This window comes from Papaver somniferum, chromosome 4 (assembly GCF_003573695.1).
Source record: "Papaver somniferum cultivar HN1 chromosome 4, ASM357369v1, whole genome shotgun sequence".
NCBI lineage: Eukaryota > Viridiplantae > Streptophyta > Magnoliopsida > Ranunculales > Papaveraceae > Papaver > Papaver somniferum.
Genome location: NC_039361.1, coordinates 44,940,628 through 44,961,249, shown reverse-complemented (window position 1 = coordinate 44,961,249; position 20,622 = coordinate 44,940,628). Strand labels below are relative to the sequence as shown.

At 38.6% G+C, this 20,622-nt stretch overlaps 1 protein-coding gene across 1 annotated transcript; it reads right to left on the bottom strand.

Annotated features, from left to right (window-relative positions):
• Positions 1 to 2,642: 2,642 nt before the first annotated feature.
• On the bottom strand, positions 2,643 to 3,017 carry LOC113272438 (uncharacterized mitochondrial protein AtMg00810-like). Its single transcript, XM_026522270.1, has one exon. It carries the CDS (start codon positions 3,015 to 3,017, stop codon positions 2,643 to 2,645), a length of 375 nt encoding a protein of 124 aa, XP_026378055.1.
• Between the last annotated feature and the right edge of the window lie 17,605 nt (positions 3,018 to 20,622).

The following is a 20,622-nucleotide window of genomic DNA, read 5'->3' as shown; positions in this document are numbered from 1 at the left end:
AGATGAAATCTTTGAATCTTAAACACATATACAAGATATACACTATGGTTAGGTAAACCGTAACCGAACCGTGTATAAAGACTATGTTCAACATGGTTATCCTAAACTAGCCGATTTGAATTTAAATGCTTAACGCTCATTTTCATGTTCACCAAGACACTAATATTGAGTCACAATCATGTGTCAATTGAGTCTAGTGTTAATTATAGAAAAGATCAAATGCAAATTACTTTATAGAAATAATTTAATCGCAATTGAATCATGATCGACATAGTTTGTAAATGTACAAGGTACAATTACTTGAACCGTTCGTGAATCGTCTGAGTCACAATATGCGGACCGGTTTGCAAACTCATATGTAATTTCTGAGTTCCGGAGTCTACAGAACTTTTCATTTCATAAACCGGTTTGCATACTAATGCAATTACCAAGTTTCGGACTCTAGAAAACTTTTCAGTTCACGTACCGGTTTGCAAACTTTGACCCAACTCAAAGTTCCGGAGTCTACAGAACTTTTAAGTTTATGTACCGATTTGCAAACTTTAGACCTTTTACGGTACCGGAGTTCACAGAACACTCAGCTTGTGTACCGTTTTGGGTACTAAACTGGTTCTAGAACATTGAACTATTTTGGCTCGCATACCTGTTTGATTATTCTAACCCGGTTCCCTTACCATAGTTCCACAACTATTTTTATACGAATATACATACCTATACATATCACGAAACAAACATATTTTCCCATGATGTACATACGAATATGCATATCACACAAATCTGAAAGTCGATATATAACTACTCTGCTACGTGTACGAATACATGTAATACGACTTCAGATATATAACAGTTTCTTAGTTTGTAAGACTGATGTCACTGTCTTGTATTCCAAATATAGTAGTTCTATATTTCTCTAAATCAATTCGTAACATTCCTGAATGAATAACAATGACACTTATTACTGTTTCAGGCTATTTTTGAATGATGAACTTGAATCATGATTTGGTTCTGGAGAATAAATTTTTCTCCACCGAATTTTTGATCAAGTATGAATAAATGTTCATTAAGCTTAGTCATTATATTTCGAGAAATTCGTAAACTAAATAATTAGTTCTCGAATCGAAATTATTGTCTATGCAAGCTAGTCTAATTATTTGTGCGATAATCATTTCAAGATAGAAAAGTGAATATAACTTGAGAAATACGTGGTTCAGTCTTCACTCACCTTTTTTCGATGAAGTTCTCCAAAAGCTTAAGTTGATCTTTGCCTTCAAAAATGACTGGCTCATTTCTCAACTCTGCTATCCTAGACCGAGACTTAACTAATTGTAGACTAGAAATCAAGATATAGTTATAACAAATAAATTTGACAGCAAGCTTGATATAGAAACACTTGTGAGTTCGACCGAGCAATGATCTAACAACCTCCCTCTTTGTCAATTTTAGTGACAAAACTATTTAATACATATGAATAACAAAAATAAAGTTTTGAAAAACTCCTCAATCCACCATGTCTTCTTGATTTCCTTGGTTTCTCCAACACTCCTTGAACTATTCGTTATTTCAAGTTGCAATGATTCTGAACGTGTTCAACTCAACATCGTTGTTGTTGAAGAACCGATTCCATAGCGATAAAAACTTTTTGAAAAAAAAATATTCCAATCGTTGTTATGCAGAAACATAATATTATTATCTTCTCTCCAAAATTCAATTGTATCTCAACTCTGAAGTAACACTATGGTAATATGTTTCCCCCTCTTAATCAATACTTACATCTTTTGTTTAATAGGTAAACCTATTGCTTAAATTATCCACTCCCCCTTACATAATGATCCATAAACCATATGTGTGTAGTATGAAACTACTAAATAATTCTCCCATGTTTTGTCAATAAAATTAACAAAGGTACGTCGCGGGATCAAAATGAATAAAACCAAAATATATCTCAAGCGTAAGGAGGATGGAGATACTACATAATAACATAGTTAGAATGCAACTCCTCATATCAACTTGTGTTAGATGATATCACATAGTAATAAATACTTAGCGCTCATCCCAGGAGATTAAAAAGATACAAGCATCCCCTTTATAATTCCACATCCACACTCCCCACAAAGATATAACAATTAAGCACAAGTTCATTTAAGAACTCTCCCCCATAAAATGTCATTCCCGAGAGAAAAACATGAGTGACCTTACTTTCGTGAAAAATAAGGATTTGGACGAATGACAATAATTCCTTACCTGGAACTCAAGTTTACACTTCCCAAGGGATATAGATACGTACATGGGAAATTGGGAAACTTGATTTAATGAACCAAAACAACACCAGTAGACTTCCATAATGTTAAAACGTTGCGGTGTCTAAAGTTTTGGTAAGAATATCAGCCAATTGTTTTTCTGAAGGCACAAACTCTATGCTGACAATTTTCATAGAGATCTCTACTAAAGTGGTATCTTATGTCAATGTGCTTAGTTCTTGAGTGCTCAACAGGATTCTCAGTAACTCGAATCGCACTTGAGTTATCACAAAAGATCTTCATAATTCCAGTATTGATTCCATAATCAGTAAGCATTTGTTTCATCATAAAAATTGAGTAACACGAACTTGCAGCAATGTATTCTTCTTCGCACGTTGATAGTGATTAAGAGTTTTGCTTCTTGCTATGCCAGGCAACAAGATTGAGTCCTACATAGTAGAATCCTCCAGATGTGCTTTTCCTATCTTCTACACAACCTTCCCAATCCGCATCAAAATACGTTGTAAGATCAGTGTTAGTATCAAATGTATAAGAGAGACCATAACCAATAGTATGATGTACATATCTTATGATCCGTTTTGCAACTGCAAGATGCGATTCTTTTGGATTAGCCTGAAATATAGCACAACAACCAAAGCTAAAGGCGATATCTGGTCTTGTTGCTGTTAGATATAAAAGGCTTCCAATGATGGATCTATAAGTTATTTGATCAACATCAACTTCATTCTCATCCTTATGCAACTTCCATGTAGTGGGCATAGGAGTTAATTTGGGAGTACTTTTCTCAAAACCAAATCTCTTAACAAGATCTTTTGCATATTTTTCTTGAGAAATATAAATTTCATCCTTGTGTTGTTGAACTTGTAGATCCGAAAAGAATCTTAATTCACCAACATTTCTCATCTCGAATTCCTTTCCGAGAGAGGTTTGAAACTCTTTAGAAAATTTCTCGGAAGTAGACCCATAAATTATATATCTACATCGATTTGAGCAATAAGAACTTCTTTCCCACTCCATTTGGTAAACATAGTCTCATCCGCTCCTCCTCTTGAGAATCCTTTACGAATAAGAGAAGTAGTAAGCTTTTCATACCAAGATCAAGGTGCTTGTTTTAATCCATATAATGCCTTGTTGGTCTTATATACATAATCGGGATACTCTGGACTTTCAAACCATTCTGTTGAGGTACATATACCTCTTCCTTCAAACACCCATTCAAGAATACAGATTTTACGTCCATTTTAAATAGTTTAATCTTAGCATGAGCTAGTAATAATCTTATGGACTCAAGGCGAGCAACAGGAGCAAACGTTTCGTCAAATTCGATTCCTTCAGTCTGTGAGTATCCTTGAGCGACAAGTCTAGCCTTATTTCGGACCACTGTACCGAATTCATCTGACTTGTTCTTATATATTAGGAGGACAAGGCACGAGTTCCCATACCTATTTCTTTTTTAATTGATTTATCTCTTCATGCATTACATTCACCCAGAAGGGATCATTCATAACTTCATCGACATTCTTAGGATCCACTTGTGAAAGATAACAACCGAAATTACAAATGTTTCGGAGTTGGTTTCTCGTCTTAGTGGTGGACTATGTTCCTCCAATAATATTGTCAATATTACTATGAATCCAAAAATATCGTGGAGTGGAACGTTCAACAGGAACACCCTTCTTAGGGTTTTTCTCCTCGTCATCAGAATCGTCAGGATCAGTAACCGTTGGTACAACTTCTACTGATTTCGAACTTCTTTGACTTTCTCAATTGCCTCTAAAGGAAGAAACTGAGCAGGAGAGTCATCACGATGAAAGTCTTTCAAATCATCAATGATAACATTTGTTGATTCCATCATGACACGGGTTCTGAGATTATATACTTATAGATGGGGAAAAATGATTTGTTGGTTTTTACGGAATTTAGGAGATGACCTTGCGGAGGAGACTCCTTGAATCGATCAAATTCTCAACCTCACACATATGCACTGCAAGAAGGGAGTGCTTTAAGTTCGAGAGATCAATCTGTAGGACTCCGGCCTAAACCAAGACAATGGCCGTTCCAGAGTCAATTCGGTCACAAGAGAGGATGGGTTTATCTGTAGGAGGGAAGCTGAGAAATGTGTGAGATCAATGGTGATCGAATATTGTAGGCGTGCTGTGTTTTCTGCATAAAGAATAAGAAAAGTTCTGATTGATTGAACGCTGGGTTCTTAATCTCTTGTTTGTCTGCTTTGACGAGAGATTATCTTGTCCCTTCAATCATGATTCAGAGACTTATTTATATTGCCAGAATTGTAAACACCTTGATCCCATGAAGTGTGACAGTTTCTAGATTCAAAGAGTGGGGAAGTGGGAAATCGTGTTAAAACCAGTTGATCATCGTGCAGAGACTTGGTTAATTTTCCACCCACTACTTTGCTAACTCCTCCAACTGATTGCATGACTTTTTCACATTCTCATCGTGTGTATGAACACATGTGGCATAGACCGCAGACCAAAACCCTAGTTAATATCCCCCATATGACATGATTCACATCTCGTGATTGTGGAGTCAGTTGATGACTTTATGGGACGATGAGTCCTTGTATTGTTGAGTCGTGATTTGCAAATGTTCTGAGACTCACAAATTGAACATGTCTGCTGAGACAAAGGTATAATTATGTTGATTGTTCAGGTGAGAAAATATTGCTCGTATGAGCAAATGTTGCTCGTTTGATAAACTGTTAAATATTGATAGCCAATATTCATGGAATGCGCAAGTATTGTTCATCTGAGCAAATGTTTCTCATTTGATGAATTATTGAATATTGATAGTTGAACCAATATTCATGGTCTGAGCAAATATTGCTCATTTGAGCAAATGTTGCTCATTTCATGAATTATTGGTAGCAGGACCAAATAAAATATTAATTTAAGACATTGACAACTAGACCGAGCATAATGATAAAAGTGTTGATCACGGGATCAACATAAAATTATTGGTGTTTGAATCTGCTCAGGATTATGTTTTTGCAGAGCTCTGGATTCGAAACCCTAATTTTTGATCAATCGATGATTTATTGAAAATCAACCACAGAGTGAAGGAGGGACCGGCTAGATGGGATGACGAGTCGAGCATGTAACGCCCAAATGCTCAAATGAGCAAAATACCAAAGTCTTCTAAAGACCAGTTGGTGAAAGGATGATTAAATGCTGGTTTAATCATTTGTTGAAATAATGCTCGTGTGAGCGTTAGGTAGTAAAACCTGATTATGAAGAGATGAGGGACAGACCAAGGGGTCATGGGGACGGTCTTGGTGGTCATGGGACCAGCTGATGGTCGTTTGAGCAAATTCTAAGTTGTTTGAGAAGTGTTTGGACCCAATAAGTGCAATTGAGCAAATAAGGTCAAAATTATTAAAATATGCCAGACCGACTATTTGAAAGCCTTAGGGACGGCCTTGGTCGGTCAAGGTGACATACCCGCGTCACCATAATGTCTGTGTATCAGTCCTGAGAGTTTTGATATTTTCTGATGCGCGTTTGAGCAACATTTTGAGAAAATACGAAGGATTCAGGGTTTTGCTGAAATTGGGAAATCTTCATGAGATGATGAAAATTAATTAATAAAATAGGGAGTTGCAAGGTATGGGACCGGTCACGACCATGGCATGACCGGCCAGCTAGCAAGCTCGATCCCGCAGCACCTTTCTCAATTTTATGTAAATTTATGTATTTTCCCTGATGTGAAGGAAATACCATGAAACTGAGGAATTTCATGAGGTTAGGGGATTTCCATGAGATTATGTAAATAATAATGATAAAATAGGGAGTCATGGAGTGTGGGACCGGCCATGGCCGAGGCATGGCCGACATGCCAATGGGAACGGTCCCATGTCACTTTCCCTAATTTTGTATTATTTTCATGATTTTAAGGAAATATCATGAAATCAATGAGTTTGCTGAAACTAGGGAGTTTCCTTGACGTGAAGGAGTTTCCTTGACGTGAAGGAGTTTCCATGAGATGAGGGAAACAAATAATATTAAAATAATTAAACAAAGGCGTGTGGGACCGGCAACGGCTAGGACATGGCCGGCCGACCAATGAGCCCGGTCCCGTGTGTTTTCTCCCTAATTTTATATAATTTTCATGAGTTTAGGGAAATATCATGAAATCAGAGAATTTTCATGGGATGAGGGAAATAATAAAATAATAAGGAACCATGAGGTGTGGGACCGACCACGTCTAGGGCATGGTCGTCCGGCTAGTGAGCTCGGTCCCACGACACCTTTCCTTATTTTTATTATTTCTTTGACATGAGGAAACACCATGAGACTAGGGAGTTTCCTTGAGACGAAGGAGATTTGCTCAAATGAAAGGACTTTCATGAGATCGGGGAAAAATAATAAAACATGATAAAATATGAAATTTGGCGTGGGATTGGCCACGGCGTGACTGGCCGGCCGGTAGCCCAGTCCCCTAGCGCCTTTGCCAATGTTTTATTATTATTATTTTTCATCCCATTTTGCATAGGTTCACTGTTCCTTCGTGTTTTGGAATGCTCGTTTGTGCATTCAGGTGCTCGTTTGTGCATTATTGCTGAGTACACTTGCACCATTTTAGTCAGGGCTTATTCGGTAGCTGCTCAGATCCCCGTACGTTGAATATTTATTACTAACCCATGGAATTCTGCTGGGAAGAACCACGAATTTTGGTTTTGAAATATTATGAAGAACGTAAAATATTTCCGAATATTCAGTTTATGAATTTAAGGATTAGAGATAATTAATTGATGGCTCTATACTAGAAGGCATGCTATCTAGAAGCATTAATATCTAAGAGTTGATTAACATGAGCTTGTTGAAGCGTCATATTTCCTTTATATAGTCAGGGAAAACATTGTTACATCTTGAAGACGTTATTGCTCTATACTAGCAGGTAAGTCGTCTAGGAGCCGTCTAATCTTTCGATTATATATTGAAGCAATTACTGAAATTGCCCAGCATTCATGAGATATGCCGTTGCCTCAGCTGATAGACTGCACATCTGTATATACTCTGAGAGATAGTATTCTCAGTCAGAGATTCATGCGGCATGATCTTTCATGCTTCGACGAGAGACACGAGCCTCAATACTCATCTGATTGTTGGATCATGAGCATTACGATTTTAACCCTTGTTTAAAATCCACCATCTACATTAAGTCCCCTGCTTAGTGAGGGACAGTCATGTTCCTCAGTCAGCACTAAATGGTGATTTTCTATATATGAACGAAATAAGCTATTGAAATTAGTCATAAGATAAGATGTTACCGGATTTTCTATCGCGCGAGCGAACCACGTCTTGAACGAAGATCCCAGCGGCATGATAGAGTACCGTCTAATGAATCATAAATTGGTGTAGAACTACTAACTTGATGGTGGGATCTTGGTCGACTTAGGATTCACGTGTCGGGCCCAATAAGGAAATCCTTGTGAGATTAGGTTTTGGAAATAAAATTTGATATAAAAGGGAATTAATCCTTTTTTTTTCTTTCCCACGACCAACCGCCACCTTCCTCCCTTCATCACCTTCACGTCAGAGCAGAGGAGAGAGCATGAATTTTTTTCGGCGGAGCTGTTGCCGCCGTCCGACCGTCCCATCACTGTCCAGTCATATTCCGGACGGCACCGACAGGTAAAATTTTTTTTGCTGATTTCATGAATTGTTCATGCCTTGATCACATTGAAGTTATATACATGCGTATATATTAGGTGTGAGTTTTTTAGAAAAACCCTTATTTTATTAAACGTATGTTCGTTCGATCATCAGTTCAAGAGACTAGCAAAAATCCCTAGCTTGAGAGATTTTTTTTTTTGAAATAGACCTGTGTCCATTGACCAAATTTTGTTTATGAGCTTTCATGGAAACCAAAACTTTATCTTGAAAGATGTGAGCCTTCACAAAATTGAAATAAACCCTCGTTTCGAAGACGGATGATAGTACGAAGGAAAAATATATTTTTTTTAATAAAAACATGGCATGTTCATGGATTATTTTTTTGATGAAATCGTGGAATATCCACGAATTTTATTTACGTGAGCCTTGCTCACGTCAAAATATTTTTTTATTTATTTACGTGAGTAAATCACGTTTTTATATATATATGTAAATATATATTATTTTCTTTTAAAAATCAAAACTTGAATTTTGTGTAATCTTGGAAGTAAACAATTATTTATGATGGAATAATGTTTTAGTTTTCATAATTCCATGGTGAATGTTCACACAGTAGAAATAGTCGTGATTTTATGAAAATCTGAGTTTTGCTCGTCTTTTGTAGATTCGAAGAAATGAGCAAGTTTTGAAGTGTTAACTCTTGCATTACAATCACTACTGTTAGCGGAATCGTAAAGAGGTAAGAGTTAAGGATTAACAGTTTTGTAGATGCCTGCATGAATATTTTGTCGTCAGATTGTATAGCTCCATCATATTGTCGAAGTTTGCGTCTTGTATGACAATATTCTGAAATAATGTTTGCGCACATTACAGCTACTTCGCAAAGATGTCTGACTCCCAGAAAATGATACCTCTAGAGACGACACATGTATGGATGATACTTCTGCTGGTGAAGAAGAAGAAGAAACTCCTTGGCTCAAAAACGTTCTAAATATAGATGATGCATTTTTCGAGGTTCAGCAGGGAACTGAAAAACGTCTTCAATATCCAGCATTTCGCCTTCTAATAAATCCCAGAGAGGTTGTTCAGAAGAAATTAGTGACTCCTCGAGTAGCTATTCGATTTTGTCTTGAACGAGGACTTTTTCTTGTGTCGGTTATAGAATTCAAGCTTTCTCGACGTCCTTTAGAAAAATTCTCTGGGTTGGCGAGACATATGCTGGGTTTTCCTCGTGTAATAGCCATGTTGGATAGAGCACAGGTAACTAGGGCTATCCAAGCATATGGAGATTTGTTCATTTTCCCTGATGCGCGAGGTATTGTAGCTCTACTTTCTCGCTGGTGCTTTCCAACTCATACCTTCATATGCATATGGGGAGAGTTTACCATTACTTTGGAGGATGTAGTTGCTTTGTTGCATCTCCCAATTACGGGTAACTTCCCTGAAGAGCTTTCAGCAGAGCAGAAAGCAGTTTCCAACATCTTGACAGTTTAGATGGAGAGAATTAATAAGGCGTCTGGAAAAGGATGTTACGCCCACTGGTTAACACACTGGTGTCCACGAGATACCCCTCTTGACGAACCTAACGATATGTTATCTATTGCTGCTTTCTTGTGTTTATGGCTGTCCAGGGACGCGTTTGAAGACATCGGGACTTTGCTAAAGCCATTTGTAATCCCTTTTGCCATTAAAATGGCTCAAGGTGAACAACTTCCCATAGGTAGTCTATTCTTGGGTTCTTTGTACTCTAACCTGGACTCCTTGGTTATATACTCCAGCGTTTTGAATGGCTTTATGAAGATTGAATGCTACGCTAATACGATGTTTCTCCAGGCCTTGATGTGGGAGCGCTTCAAGAATTATGCACCTATTCCTCGTAATATCTTGCAAGGGCTGAATGCTGCTGATTCTCGTCGTATTTTTCCTGAGAAGGATAATGCCAGGATTATGCGCTGGTCTACAAAGCAACCTCAATCCAAGGCACGTATCATGGATGTGTTATACAATGAATCTGAGTTTAATTTCCGCCCTTGGGTGCTAATTCCTTCTTATGTTTCTCAGTTGAAAACATTCAATACTGAAGAAAGTATGACTTTGAAATCTGGCATTGACTTGAACGATGGCGAAAGATCCTTCATGTTGAGTTGTACTCCAGGTCACTTGATATCAGTAGTATATGGAGACTTTTGAGTAGAGGAATACAACATCGATAGAGCATCTCGTCAGATGGGTATGGATCAATGCGTTCCAACTTTTAGAAGAAGGAAACTATCAGTGGAACAGCTTAAGACCTGTTTAGATCGCACACATGTGGAAGGAGGTTCTTACTGGTTTCCTTGTTCTGAACGAATTACATATGTAACTCCAGGTTATATAGATTTTTGGGATCATCAGCTTGAGCGTTTACACGATTTTGTAATGGTTGGCCAACCTTTAGTGAAAGAGCCTCCTTTTGCTGATCTGATTGCTTCTCAACCAAGATTGAAACATATCTCTGGCGGTGATAAGCAAAAGGCATCTCCAGGATGTTCACCAGTATGTATCTTTTGCATGTTCTTCATATGATTAAAATAACTTATTTTGATTATCACATCAATTTTCTTTTGCAGGACGGTCGTGCTGTGAGACCTCGAATCGAAGTAAACTTCTCTGAAGAAGAAACAGTCATTCACGGTGGAGAAAGCAGGAACAAGAATTGTAAGCTGTTGCCTAACACCATAAAGTCCCCAGTTATTTCCTTGGTGAGTTGTCAATACTTTTTCGCCGTGACCTTTTCCTATCTGTATTACTAGGATCGTAAACCAACATTCGTTATTTGGTTACAGAACTTTGCTCCATAAAGTATTGATGGTATTCAATTCTCTGCTGCTGGGCAGACGATTTCTGACTTAAGTGTTCAAGAAGAGGATGATGTGAGTACTCCACATAGCCAAATATGATGCTTCGGTAGGAAAATGCTAATTGTTTGAGAATATGTCCAGGAGGATGTTGCCATGGAAGTGAAGAGTTCTGATGCTCGTACATCCTCGGAAGATAGAGATAAAGAAAATTCACAAGGTTCAAAACTGAATGGAAGTAATGAAACTCTTGATGTTGACACGGGTAATTCCGATCCTTTGAACGTTCCAGAGACCACCCAAGTAAGTATTTCCCTTGAATTTTATCCATAGAAACATGAAATTGTTTATTTATGAATGAGTGAACGAGAATCCATGTGCATATACGAAAAACTTTGCTGAAATACGCCGCAAGAAAATTCAGAACTCAGTCTTTTAGCAAAAACGCCATAAAATCTTCATATGAAGTCGGATTTTCACGGTCTGCATATGTATCTTCAAGCCCGGAAAATTTCCAAGCTTTATCAACGAATCTTTCTAAGTTTTGAGGATGCTTAGGGCCTGAAAAAGGCAAAATATTAAACTTTCAGGAGACTTTCAGAACTTTTTCAGACTGTACGTTGCCCAATGTTTTGACCATATATCCTTGACCGCTTATCGGATTGCTATGAAATTTTGATGTGTTTCAGAGAATATCCATATGAAGAGAATGGTATATAACTCATCCTCATATTCCTTATAGATTGCTCCCAGTTGTCATCTTGTACAAGGCAGAGTAAAATCTCTTCAGATGAGCTTGCCGCAAGACGTGTTTTTATGACTTTCATGATATTTGTTCGTGTATTGAGTGCATAATGATGATGTTGGAATGCTTGTATGTTTTAGTTTATGATCTCATTTGGCTTCCATGTTTATATTGCTCTAACCTCATGTAATCTTCGTATTAGGTGCCAAATACTGAAGTTGAGGATACTGAAACCAATGAGGATAATTCAAGCAGCCATGTAGTTATTGATGAAGAGACAACCATACCTGCAATTCAAGGCAATGAGAGAGTTTTCACTGAAGTTATGGAAACTTCAATTGTTTCCACTCCAGTAATTGAAGAAACCGAGCCACAAGCAGAGGAGACTGAAGAAACTGTTTCCATGACCGTAGAAGTTGCTCAGTAATTGACAATCGCATAGTGGTGCATGAATATCCAAGTTCAGAAGTTGCTTTTGATCCTCCATTTGACGCATCACTCCCATACCATGAACTAGTTGGTGGATTTAGCGTTCCTATTGGATATGCAGGCTTGTACGCGAAGATATGGAGGAAGTTCGGTCACATCATTGTTAACAGAGACCCTGGACGCGCTTATGCTTTGACAATGCAAGTAAGTGTCATCTTGCGTGTTGTAAGTGATATATGCGCTAGGGCTAGAAATACTGTGACTCCAGATGTACTCTTTGATTGGGAGTTCAACTTGGAGAATTCTGAAAGACTTGGCTTCAACGTGAAGTGGCTTCGTAAGAAAATAGATGCTATCAAGAACTCGTGTGAGAATAACATACCCTTTCCCAATGATGTTGTGATGGAGAAAGAAGATAAGATTGCTAGGCTGACTGAGGAGATGAACATGGAGAAGGCGGCCTTGCAAATCTTGAAGAATGCAAAAGAGAAAAAATATTTCTTTGCTGATTTTCTTTGATTTCCTTTTTCATAATCTCTTGAACTTATGAACTTCTGAGAGATGTGAGGTTTTGATATTGATTGGTTTTGGATTGGTAGATGATTGAGAATTTTCTTTTGGATTTGATAGAGATTTTCTTTAAGCAAAATGAATTGATCTTTGATAAATTGCTGAATTCAAATATTGAATGAAAGTATTGCAAAAGTTTTGGAGAAATTGAAATACAATGAAAGAAAATACTAAATGCCAAATCCCAGACGTCATGAATGCTCAAACGCCTAGTACCTCAAATCCCCAATAATTTCAAGCGTCGAACGCCTTAAGCCAATTTTCGTGGATCACTGGCAGGATCTTGCCATATATGTTGATCAGCCTGCAGTATCCTCCGTTTATGGACTTAGCAACCATAAATGGTCCTTCCCAATTGGAGTTCCTTGCAGAGTGGAGGTTGCGTTGAGTTGCTTTTAGAACTAGATCTCCTTCACAAAATTTGTTAGGCTTGATTGTCCGCGCCTTGAATATCTTCTGCTGATTCGGAATTCCTCACGTGGTGAGATCCATGGCTGCGACACATATGGACAATCGTGCAGAGTGGAGTATCCAGTGTATTGTCCGTCGTTCTTAGCCATGTCTTCAGCAATGAATATTTTAATATAATGATCAATTTGAAGAGGCTCTGTACTCAACCATTTGGTGTAATATTGTCGTAGACAGGATATCCACTCATAGTACTTTGCGACAGCTAAGTTGTCAGTGGGAAGAAGTCCCCGGACCAGGGAAACATGATTAAACATTGGTAGTATAGGTGCATGAAGGGGATTCAAACTTGCCAGAGTACAGAACCTTTTGATGAAAGAGTGTGCACTTTCTCCAGGTTTATGTGCTAATTCTACCAAGGATTTGACTTCTTACAGATGCTCGAATGATGGGGTGTCTTCTATTTCTTCTGAGTCAGAGCTTTCTTCAATCGAAGGCATTAGAGCCACTTTTCCAGCATGAATCCATGGTCTTTCAAGATTCATGTCACATCCTGGATCTTCTCGGATTATATAAAACTTGGTCGACCATGAGGGTGATGTGGCAGTATGCATCCCTGAGTATCCCTTCGTGATCTCTGATTGACATGGGAGGATGTGTAGCTTCTTGTCGAGTAATTCCAGTGGCTCTGAGAGTTTTCAAAGAAATGATGTTGATGGCTATGCCAACATCAACGAAAACTTTTCTGAATTCATTTCCTTTGAGAAGTACTGTGGTGAGAATTACCCAGTCATACATTTATTTGTCAGTGGCTGGAGGTTCAAGAGGCACCTCTGGAATCAGTAGACGTTTCCCAGACACTATGTGGTTCAAAGCCATGAACATGTTTCCCCTTTGCGCCTTCTACAGATAGAGCAATTCGCAGACATGCTCGATCAATGACTGAACTGCTTCTTTGACTGGTTGTTCAAATATGGAGAAAGTCCTGACTGGGAGAGGGTCCATGTGTACTCCTTCAGTCCCTAAGTTAAGCTCTCCTGATTCAACCTTTTCCCTGAATATGCGCTTCAAAACTCTGCAGTCGGTTGTGGGATGATTGACGAACTTGTGGAAGCGGCAGTAACGAGGACTTTCCATGTCTTCCTCAGTTAGTTCTTTCTTGACATATGGCAACTTGATTGCACCATCTTGGATCCAGGCATCCAGGAGTTCGATCACCTCTTCAGCTCTTTTGAATGAGCTGATGTATGCTTGCGTGGAGGTTCGGCTTTCCGTTTGCTCCCTTCTGCGACATTGTTTGTGGAAGGCTGAAGATTGTACTGCTTGTTGATCAGACGTATGATACCTCGAGCGTCTCGTGATTCTTCATCCTTTGTAGCTTTTGTTCTTTCCAGTAAAGCGGGTGCAGTAGTTTCCGATCTCTTCGCCGCTTCATGAAGCTCTTCGAAGGTATGGAAACGAATATTTTCCAATAAAACTCTGTAGACCGGGATCATGTCGTTGATACACAAGTCTACCAGTTGTTGATTCGTGACGTTTGGATGATGACAGTACAGGGCGTGGACTCTGAATCTTTTCACGTAGTCATTGGGGTGTTCATTGCTCCTCTGAAACATTCTTCCAATGCCAGAGAGAGTAATTTTCTCTGACACAAAGAAGTACTTTCTGTAGAAGGCATTAATCATTTCTCCCCAATTGTTGATAGTTCCTGGTGCGATGTTGTTGTACAAGGTGTAGGCTCTGCCTTTCAAGGATTTTGAAAATTCTTTGAGGCGAACAACATTTTTATGTTCATGTTCACCCAAGGATTCCAGGAACCGAGAAACATGTTCCCGAGCATTGCCTGTTCCATCATACAAAGTGAAGGTTGGAGAGGTATAACCTTTTGGAAGAGGAATCCTTTGCATAGCAGCAGGGTATGAAGGTTGGTGACGATGGACATGTGATGTCTTGTCTTTTCCACGGTTCTCCAAGAGGCGTTCCAAATCTTCCCGAGTAATGAAATTGGATGATTCCTTTGATGATGGATCGTCTGCAGCTTTGCGGACTTTGCTGTCATCCACTGTATAAATTGGAACTACTTCGGGATCAGCATTCGAGGATGTTTCTTTTTCTTTTCCCTTTCCTTGAGCCTTCTCTGACATCTTGTCAGTGAGAGTTTTGAGATAATTTCACAGCTCCCTCTGTGTTGCAGCCATGTCAGTATGATTCTTGGCAAGAGTCTCTTGCACCTTCATGAGATCAGCTATGGTAGGTGGGTTTTCTCTGATTTCCTCAGGGAAACGACCAAACAGGGGATGTGCTCCAGTATTGGTCTGATGAGGAGTGACGCCACCGCCATTGTTGGAAGCAGGAATGGTTTCTGGAATATCATCATTAGTGTTGTTGCTAATGTTAGCATCATTTATGTTATGATTTGAGATCGTGCGTGACCTAAGATCAACCATCTTTTGAAAGCTTGAGATTGCAACCGAGAGATTAATCTCCCAATGTGGTCGCCAATCTGTAGATGAGGGAAAATGATTTTCTGGTTTTTACAGAATTGAGGAGATGATCGTGCAGAGGAGACTCCTTGAACCGAGCAAATGCTCAACCTCACACAGATGCACTGCAAGAAGAGAGTGCTTTAAGTTCGAGCGATCAATCTGTAGGACTCCGGCCCAAACCAAGACAATGGTCGTTCCAGAGTCAATTCGGTCACAAGATAGGATGGGTTGATCTGTAGGAGGGAAGCTGAGAAATGTGTGAGATCAATGGTGATCGAAGATTGTAGGTGTGTTGTGTTTTCTGCGTAAAGAAAATAAGATAAGTTCTGATTGATTGAACGCTGGGTTCTTAATCTTTTGTTTCTCTGCTTTGATGAGAGATTGTCTTGTCCCTTCAAACATGATTCAGAGACTTATTTATATTTCCAGAATTGTAAACACCTTGATCCCATGAAGTGTGACAGTTGATGGAGTCAAAGAGTGGGGAAGTGGGAAATCGTGTCAAAACCAGTTGCTCATCGTGCGGAGACTTGGTTAATTTTCCACCCACTACTTTTCTAACTCCTCCAACTGATTGCACGACTTGCTCACATTCTCATCGTGTGTATGAACACACGTGTTGTAGATCGCCAGACCAAAACCCTAGTTAATATCCCCCCATATGACATGATTGACATCTCGTGATTGTGGAGTCAGTTGCTGACTTTATGGGACGATGAGTCCTTGTATTGTTGAGTCGTGATTTGCAAATGTTCTGAGACTCACGAATTGAACATGTCTGCTGAGACAAAAGTATAATCATGTTGATTGTTAAGGTGAGAAAATATTGCTCGTATGAGCAAATGTTGCTCGTTTGATAAACTGATGAATATTAATAGTCAATATTCATGGACTGAGCAAGTATTGCTCATTTGATGAAATATTGAATATTGATAGTCGAACCAATATTCATGGACTAAGAAAATGTTTCTCATTTGATGAATTATTGAATATTGATAGTTGAACCAATATTCATGGTCTGAGAAAATTATTGGATATTGATAGTTGAACCAATATCTGTGGTCTGAGCAAATATTTCTCATCTGAGCAAATGTTGCTCATTTGATGAATTATTGAATATTGATAGTTGAACCAATATTCATGGTCTGAGCAAATGTTGCTCATCTGATGAATTATTGGTAGCAGGACCAAATAAAATATTAATTTAAGATATTGACAACTAGGCCGAGCATAATGATAAAAGTGTTGATCACGGTATCAACATAAAATTATTGGTGTTTGAATCTGCTCAAGATTATGTTTCTGCAGAGCTCTGGATTCGAAACCCTAATTTTTGATCGATCGATGATTTATTGAAAATCAACCACAGAGTGAAGGAGGGAACGGCTACATGGGATGACGAGTCGACCATGTAACGCACAGATACTCAAACGAGCAAAATACCAAAGTCTTTTGAAGACCAGTTGGTGAAAGGATGATTAAATGCTGGTTTAATCATTTCTTGAAATAATGCTCATGTGAGCGTTAGATAGTAAAACCTGATTATGGAGAGATGAGGGACCGACCAAGGGGTCATGGGGCTGGGTCTTGGTGGTCATGGGACCAGCTGATGGTCGTTTGAGCAAATTCTAATTTGTTTGAGAAGAGTTTGGACCCAATATGAGCAATTGAGCAAATTAGGTCAAAATTATCAAAATATGTTGGACTGGCTATTTGCAATCCTTAGGGAGGCGGGCCTTGGTCGGTCAAGGAGACATGCCCGCGTCACCATAATGTCCGTGTCTCAGTCCTGAGAGTTTTGATATTTTCTGATGTGCGTTTGAGCAACATTTTGAGAAAATATGAAGGATTCAGGGTTTTGCTGAAACTGGGAAATCTTCATGAGATGATGAAAAATAATTAATAAAATAGGGAGTTGCAAGGTGTGGGACCGGTCACGTCTAGGGCATGACCGGCCAGCTAGCAAGCTCGGTCCCGCAACACCTTTCCCAATTTTATGTATTTTCCCTGATGTGAAGGAAATACCATGAAACTGAGGAATTTCATGAGGTTAGGGGACTTCCATGAGATTATGTAAATAATAATGATAAAATAGGGAGTCATGAAGTGTGGTACCGTCCAATGGGCACGGTCTCATGTCTCTTTTCCTAATTTTATATTATTTTCATGATTTTAAGGAAATATCATGAAATCAAGGAGTTTGCTGAAACTAGGGAGTTTCCTTGAAGTGAAGGAGTTTCCATGAAATGAGGGGAAAAAATAATATTAAAATAATAAGACAAGGGTGTGTGGGACCGGCCATGGCTAGGGCATGGACGGCCGGCCAATGAGCCCGGTCTCGTGCGTTTTCTCCCTAATTTTACCTAATTTTCATGAGTTTAGGGAAATATCATGAAATCATGGAATTTTCATGGGATGAGGGAAATAATACAATAATAAGGAATCATGAGGTGTGGGACCGACCACGGCTAGGGCATGGCCGTCCGGCTAGTGAGCTCGGTCCCACGACACCTTTCCTTATTTTTATTATTTCTTTGACATGAGGAAACACCATGAGACTAGGGAGTTTCCTTGAGACGAAGGAGATTTTATCAAATGAAAGGACTTTCATGAGATCAGGGAAAAATAATAAAACATGATAAAATATGAAATTAGGCGTGGGACTGGCCACGACGTGACTGGCCGGCCGGTGAACCCAGTCCACTAGCGCCTTTGCTAATATTTTATCATTATTATTTTGCATCCCATTTTGCATAGGTTCATTGTTCCTTCGTGTTTTGGAATGCTCGTTTGTGCATTATTACTAAGTACACTTGCACCATTTTAGTCGGGGCTTATTCAATAGCTGCCCAGATGCCTGTACGTTGAATATTTATTACTAACCCATGGAATTCTGCTGGGAAGAACCAGGAATTGTGGTTTTGAAATATTATGAAGAACGTAAAATATTTCTGAATATTCAGTTGATGAATTTACGGATTAGAGATAATTAATTGATGGATCTATACTAGCAGGCATGTTGTTTAGGAGCATTAATTATCTGAGAGTTGAGTAACATGAGCTTGTTGAAGCGTCATATTTCCTTTATATAGTCAGGGAAAACATTGTTACATCTTGAAGACGTTATTGCTCTATAGTAGTAGGTAAGTCGTCTAGGAGCCGTCTAATCTTTCGATTCTATATAGAAGCAATTACTGAAATTTCCCAGCATTCATGAGATATGTTGTTGCCTCAGTTGAGAGACTGCACATTTGTATATACTCTAAGAGATGGTATTCTAAGTCAGAGATTCATGCGGCATGAGCTTTCATGCTTCGACGAGAGACACGAGCCTCAATACTCATCTGATTGCTGGATCAGGAGCATTACGATTATGGTTTTACGATTTTAACCCTTGTTGAAAATCCACCATCTACAATACTCTAAAACCACGACTGTCATATGCATAGCCAAGGAAAATACCTTCATCGCTTTTTGAATAGAATTTACCTTTTTGTTCACGATCTTTAAGAATATAACGTTTACTGCCAAACACACGAAGATAGTGTAAGTTAGATTTCTTACCATACCATAACTCGTAAAGAGTATTCAGAATTCGTGAGCATACATACACACGATTGATCATGTAACAGGCTGTAAAGACTGCTTCTCCCCAAAACTTTAACGGTAAGTTTTTATTATGGAGCATTATCCTGGCCATTTACTGTATACTTCTATTCTTCCTTTCTAAAACTCTGTTAGCTTGCGGAGTGATAGGTGGAGAATATTGTTGAGTAATACCCAGTTGGTCACAAAATTCAAACACTTTGGTATCTTTGAATTCAGTTCCCCGATCGCTCCTAATTTCCTTTAGCCTGCGACCTTGTTCGCTCTGGATTCTATTAACAATAATCTTGAATTCACTTAGGGTCTCATTCTTGTGAGCCAAAAACGCCACCCAAGTAAATCTGGTGTAATCATCAACCATTACCAAGGCATATTTCTTCCCCCCAACAGTGGGTTGTTGAGTGGGTCCAAAGAGATCCATATGAATTAAATCAAGTGGAGCTTTGGTGGCAATGTCTCGAGATGATTTATGTGAAATCGTACTTGTTTGCCTTTTTGACAAGCTCCACAAACACCATCAACTTTGGCATTAATTTTCGGTACACCTCTGACAAGTTCTTTATTAATGATCTTGCCAATAAGGCGAAATTTGATGTGACCAAAACGCTCATGCCAAAGGTGTGATTCTACCTTTGTCAGTTTGCAACAAAGATTAGACTGAATATCTAAAAGATAACAGTTATTCTTGCCAAATATTCCCCGAAAAATTACTTTTCGGGATTTATCTTCTATGACACATCCTTCAGCACTGGAGATAAATTTATGGCCTTTGTCGCAAATTTGACTAACAGAAAGAAGATTTGCAGTTACACCTTTAACGTAAACAACATCATGGATTTCAGGCACACCATGTAGCTTGATCGTTCCCTTTTTGCTAATGTAGAAACAACTCCCGTCTCCGAACGTCACAATACCTCCATCAAAGTTTCCTGAGTTCACGAACCACGAGAGATCGCCAGTCATATGCAGGATATACTGTCAAGAAACTATTGAAAACGTGAGGATGACTTTAAAGCGAAAGATCCATACTAACATCATTGTTCCCAGGGAAGGAATTTCTTATTTTTTTAGAACTCATAAGGTTAGAGAAAAGTTTTCCAGCTTTCTTATTAAGATTACTAGCAACCTTTAATTTTTTCCTAAAGAGTTTACAAGTATGTTGGTAATGATTGAGAGAATTTCAAAACATACATGAGCCTAAAGTTTATATGGCAACACCAAGAGATTCCTTCGCACCACTCTGAGACGGGATGGTTTTATTAAAGCCTAAGCCTCTTTTATCTCCATAATGATGACAATTCATGATACATGAACTAAGAGAATTTCTCTAATCCATAAATAGATTAGAATTTTTTCCAACAGAATTCAAAATCCGAAGAGTTTTGTTGATAGCGGATATAGAATGTCCAGAACCCACAACTTCCTCTTTATTAATTCGAATTTGTTCATCCAATTTATCCTGGAGAGTCAAGCTTCTCGATGATCGTAATCTTTGATGTAAATCTCATTGCGAAGTCCATCGATAATTCTTTTTAATCAGTGTTTCTCATGACATAGTTTATCGATCATCGTCTTTAGATCAGTACAGAAATCAACATCGATGGTTTCTAGAACACACTAGGAATTTGGTATGATCTTTACTAGTGA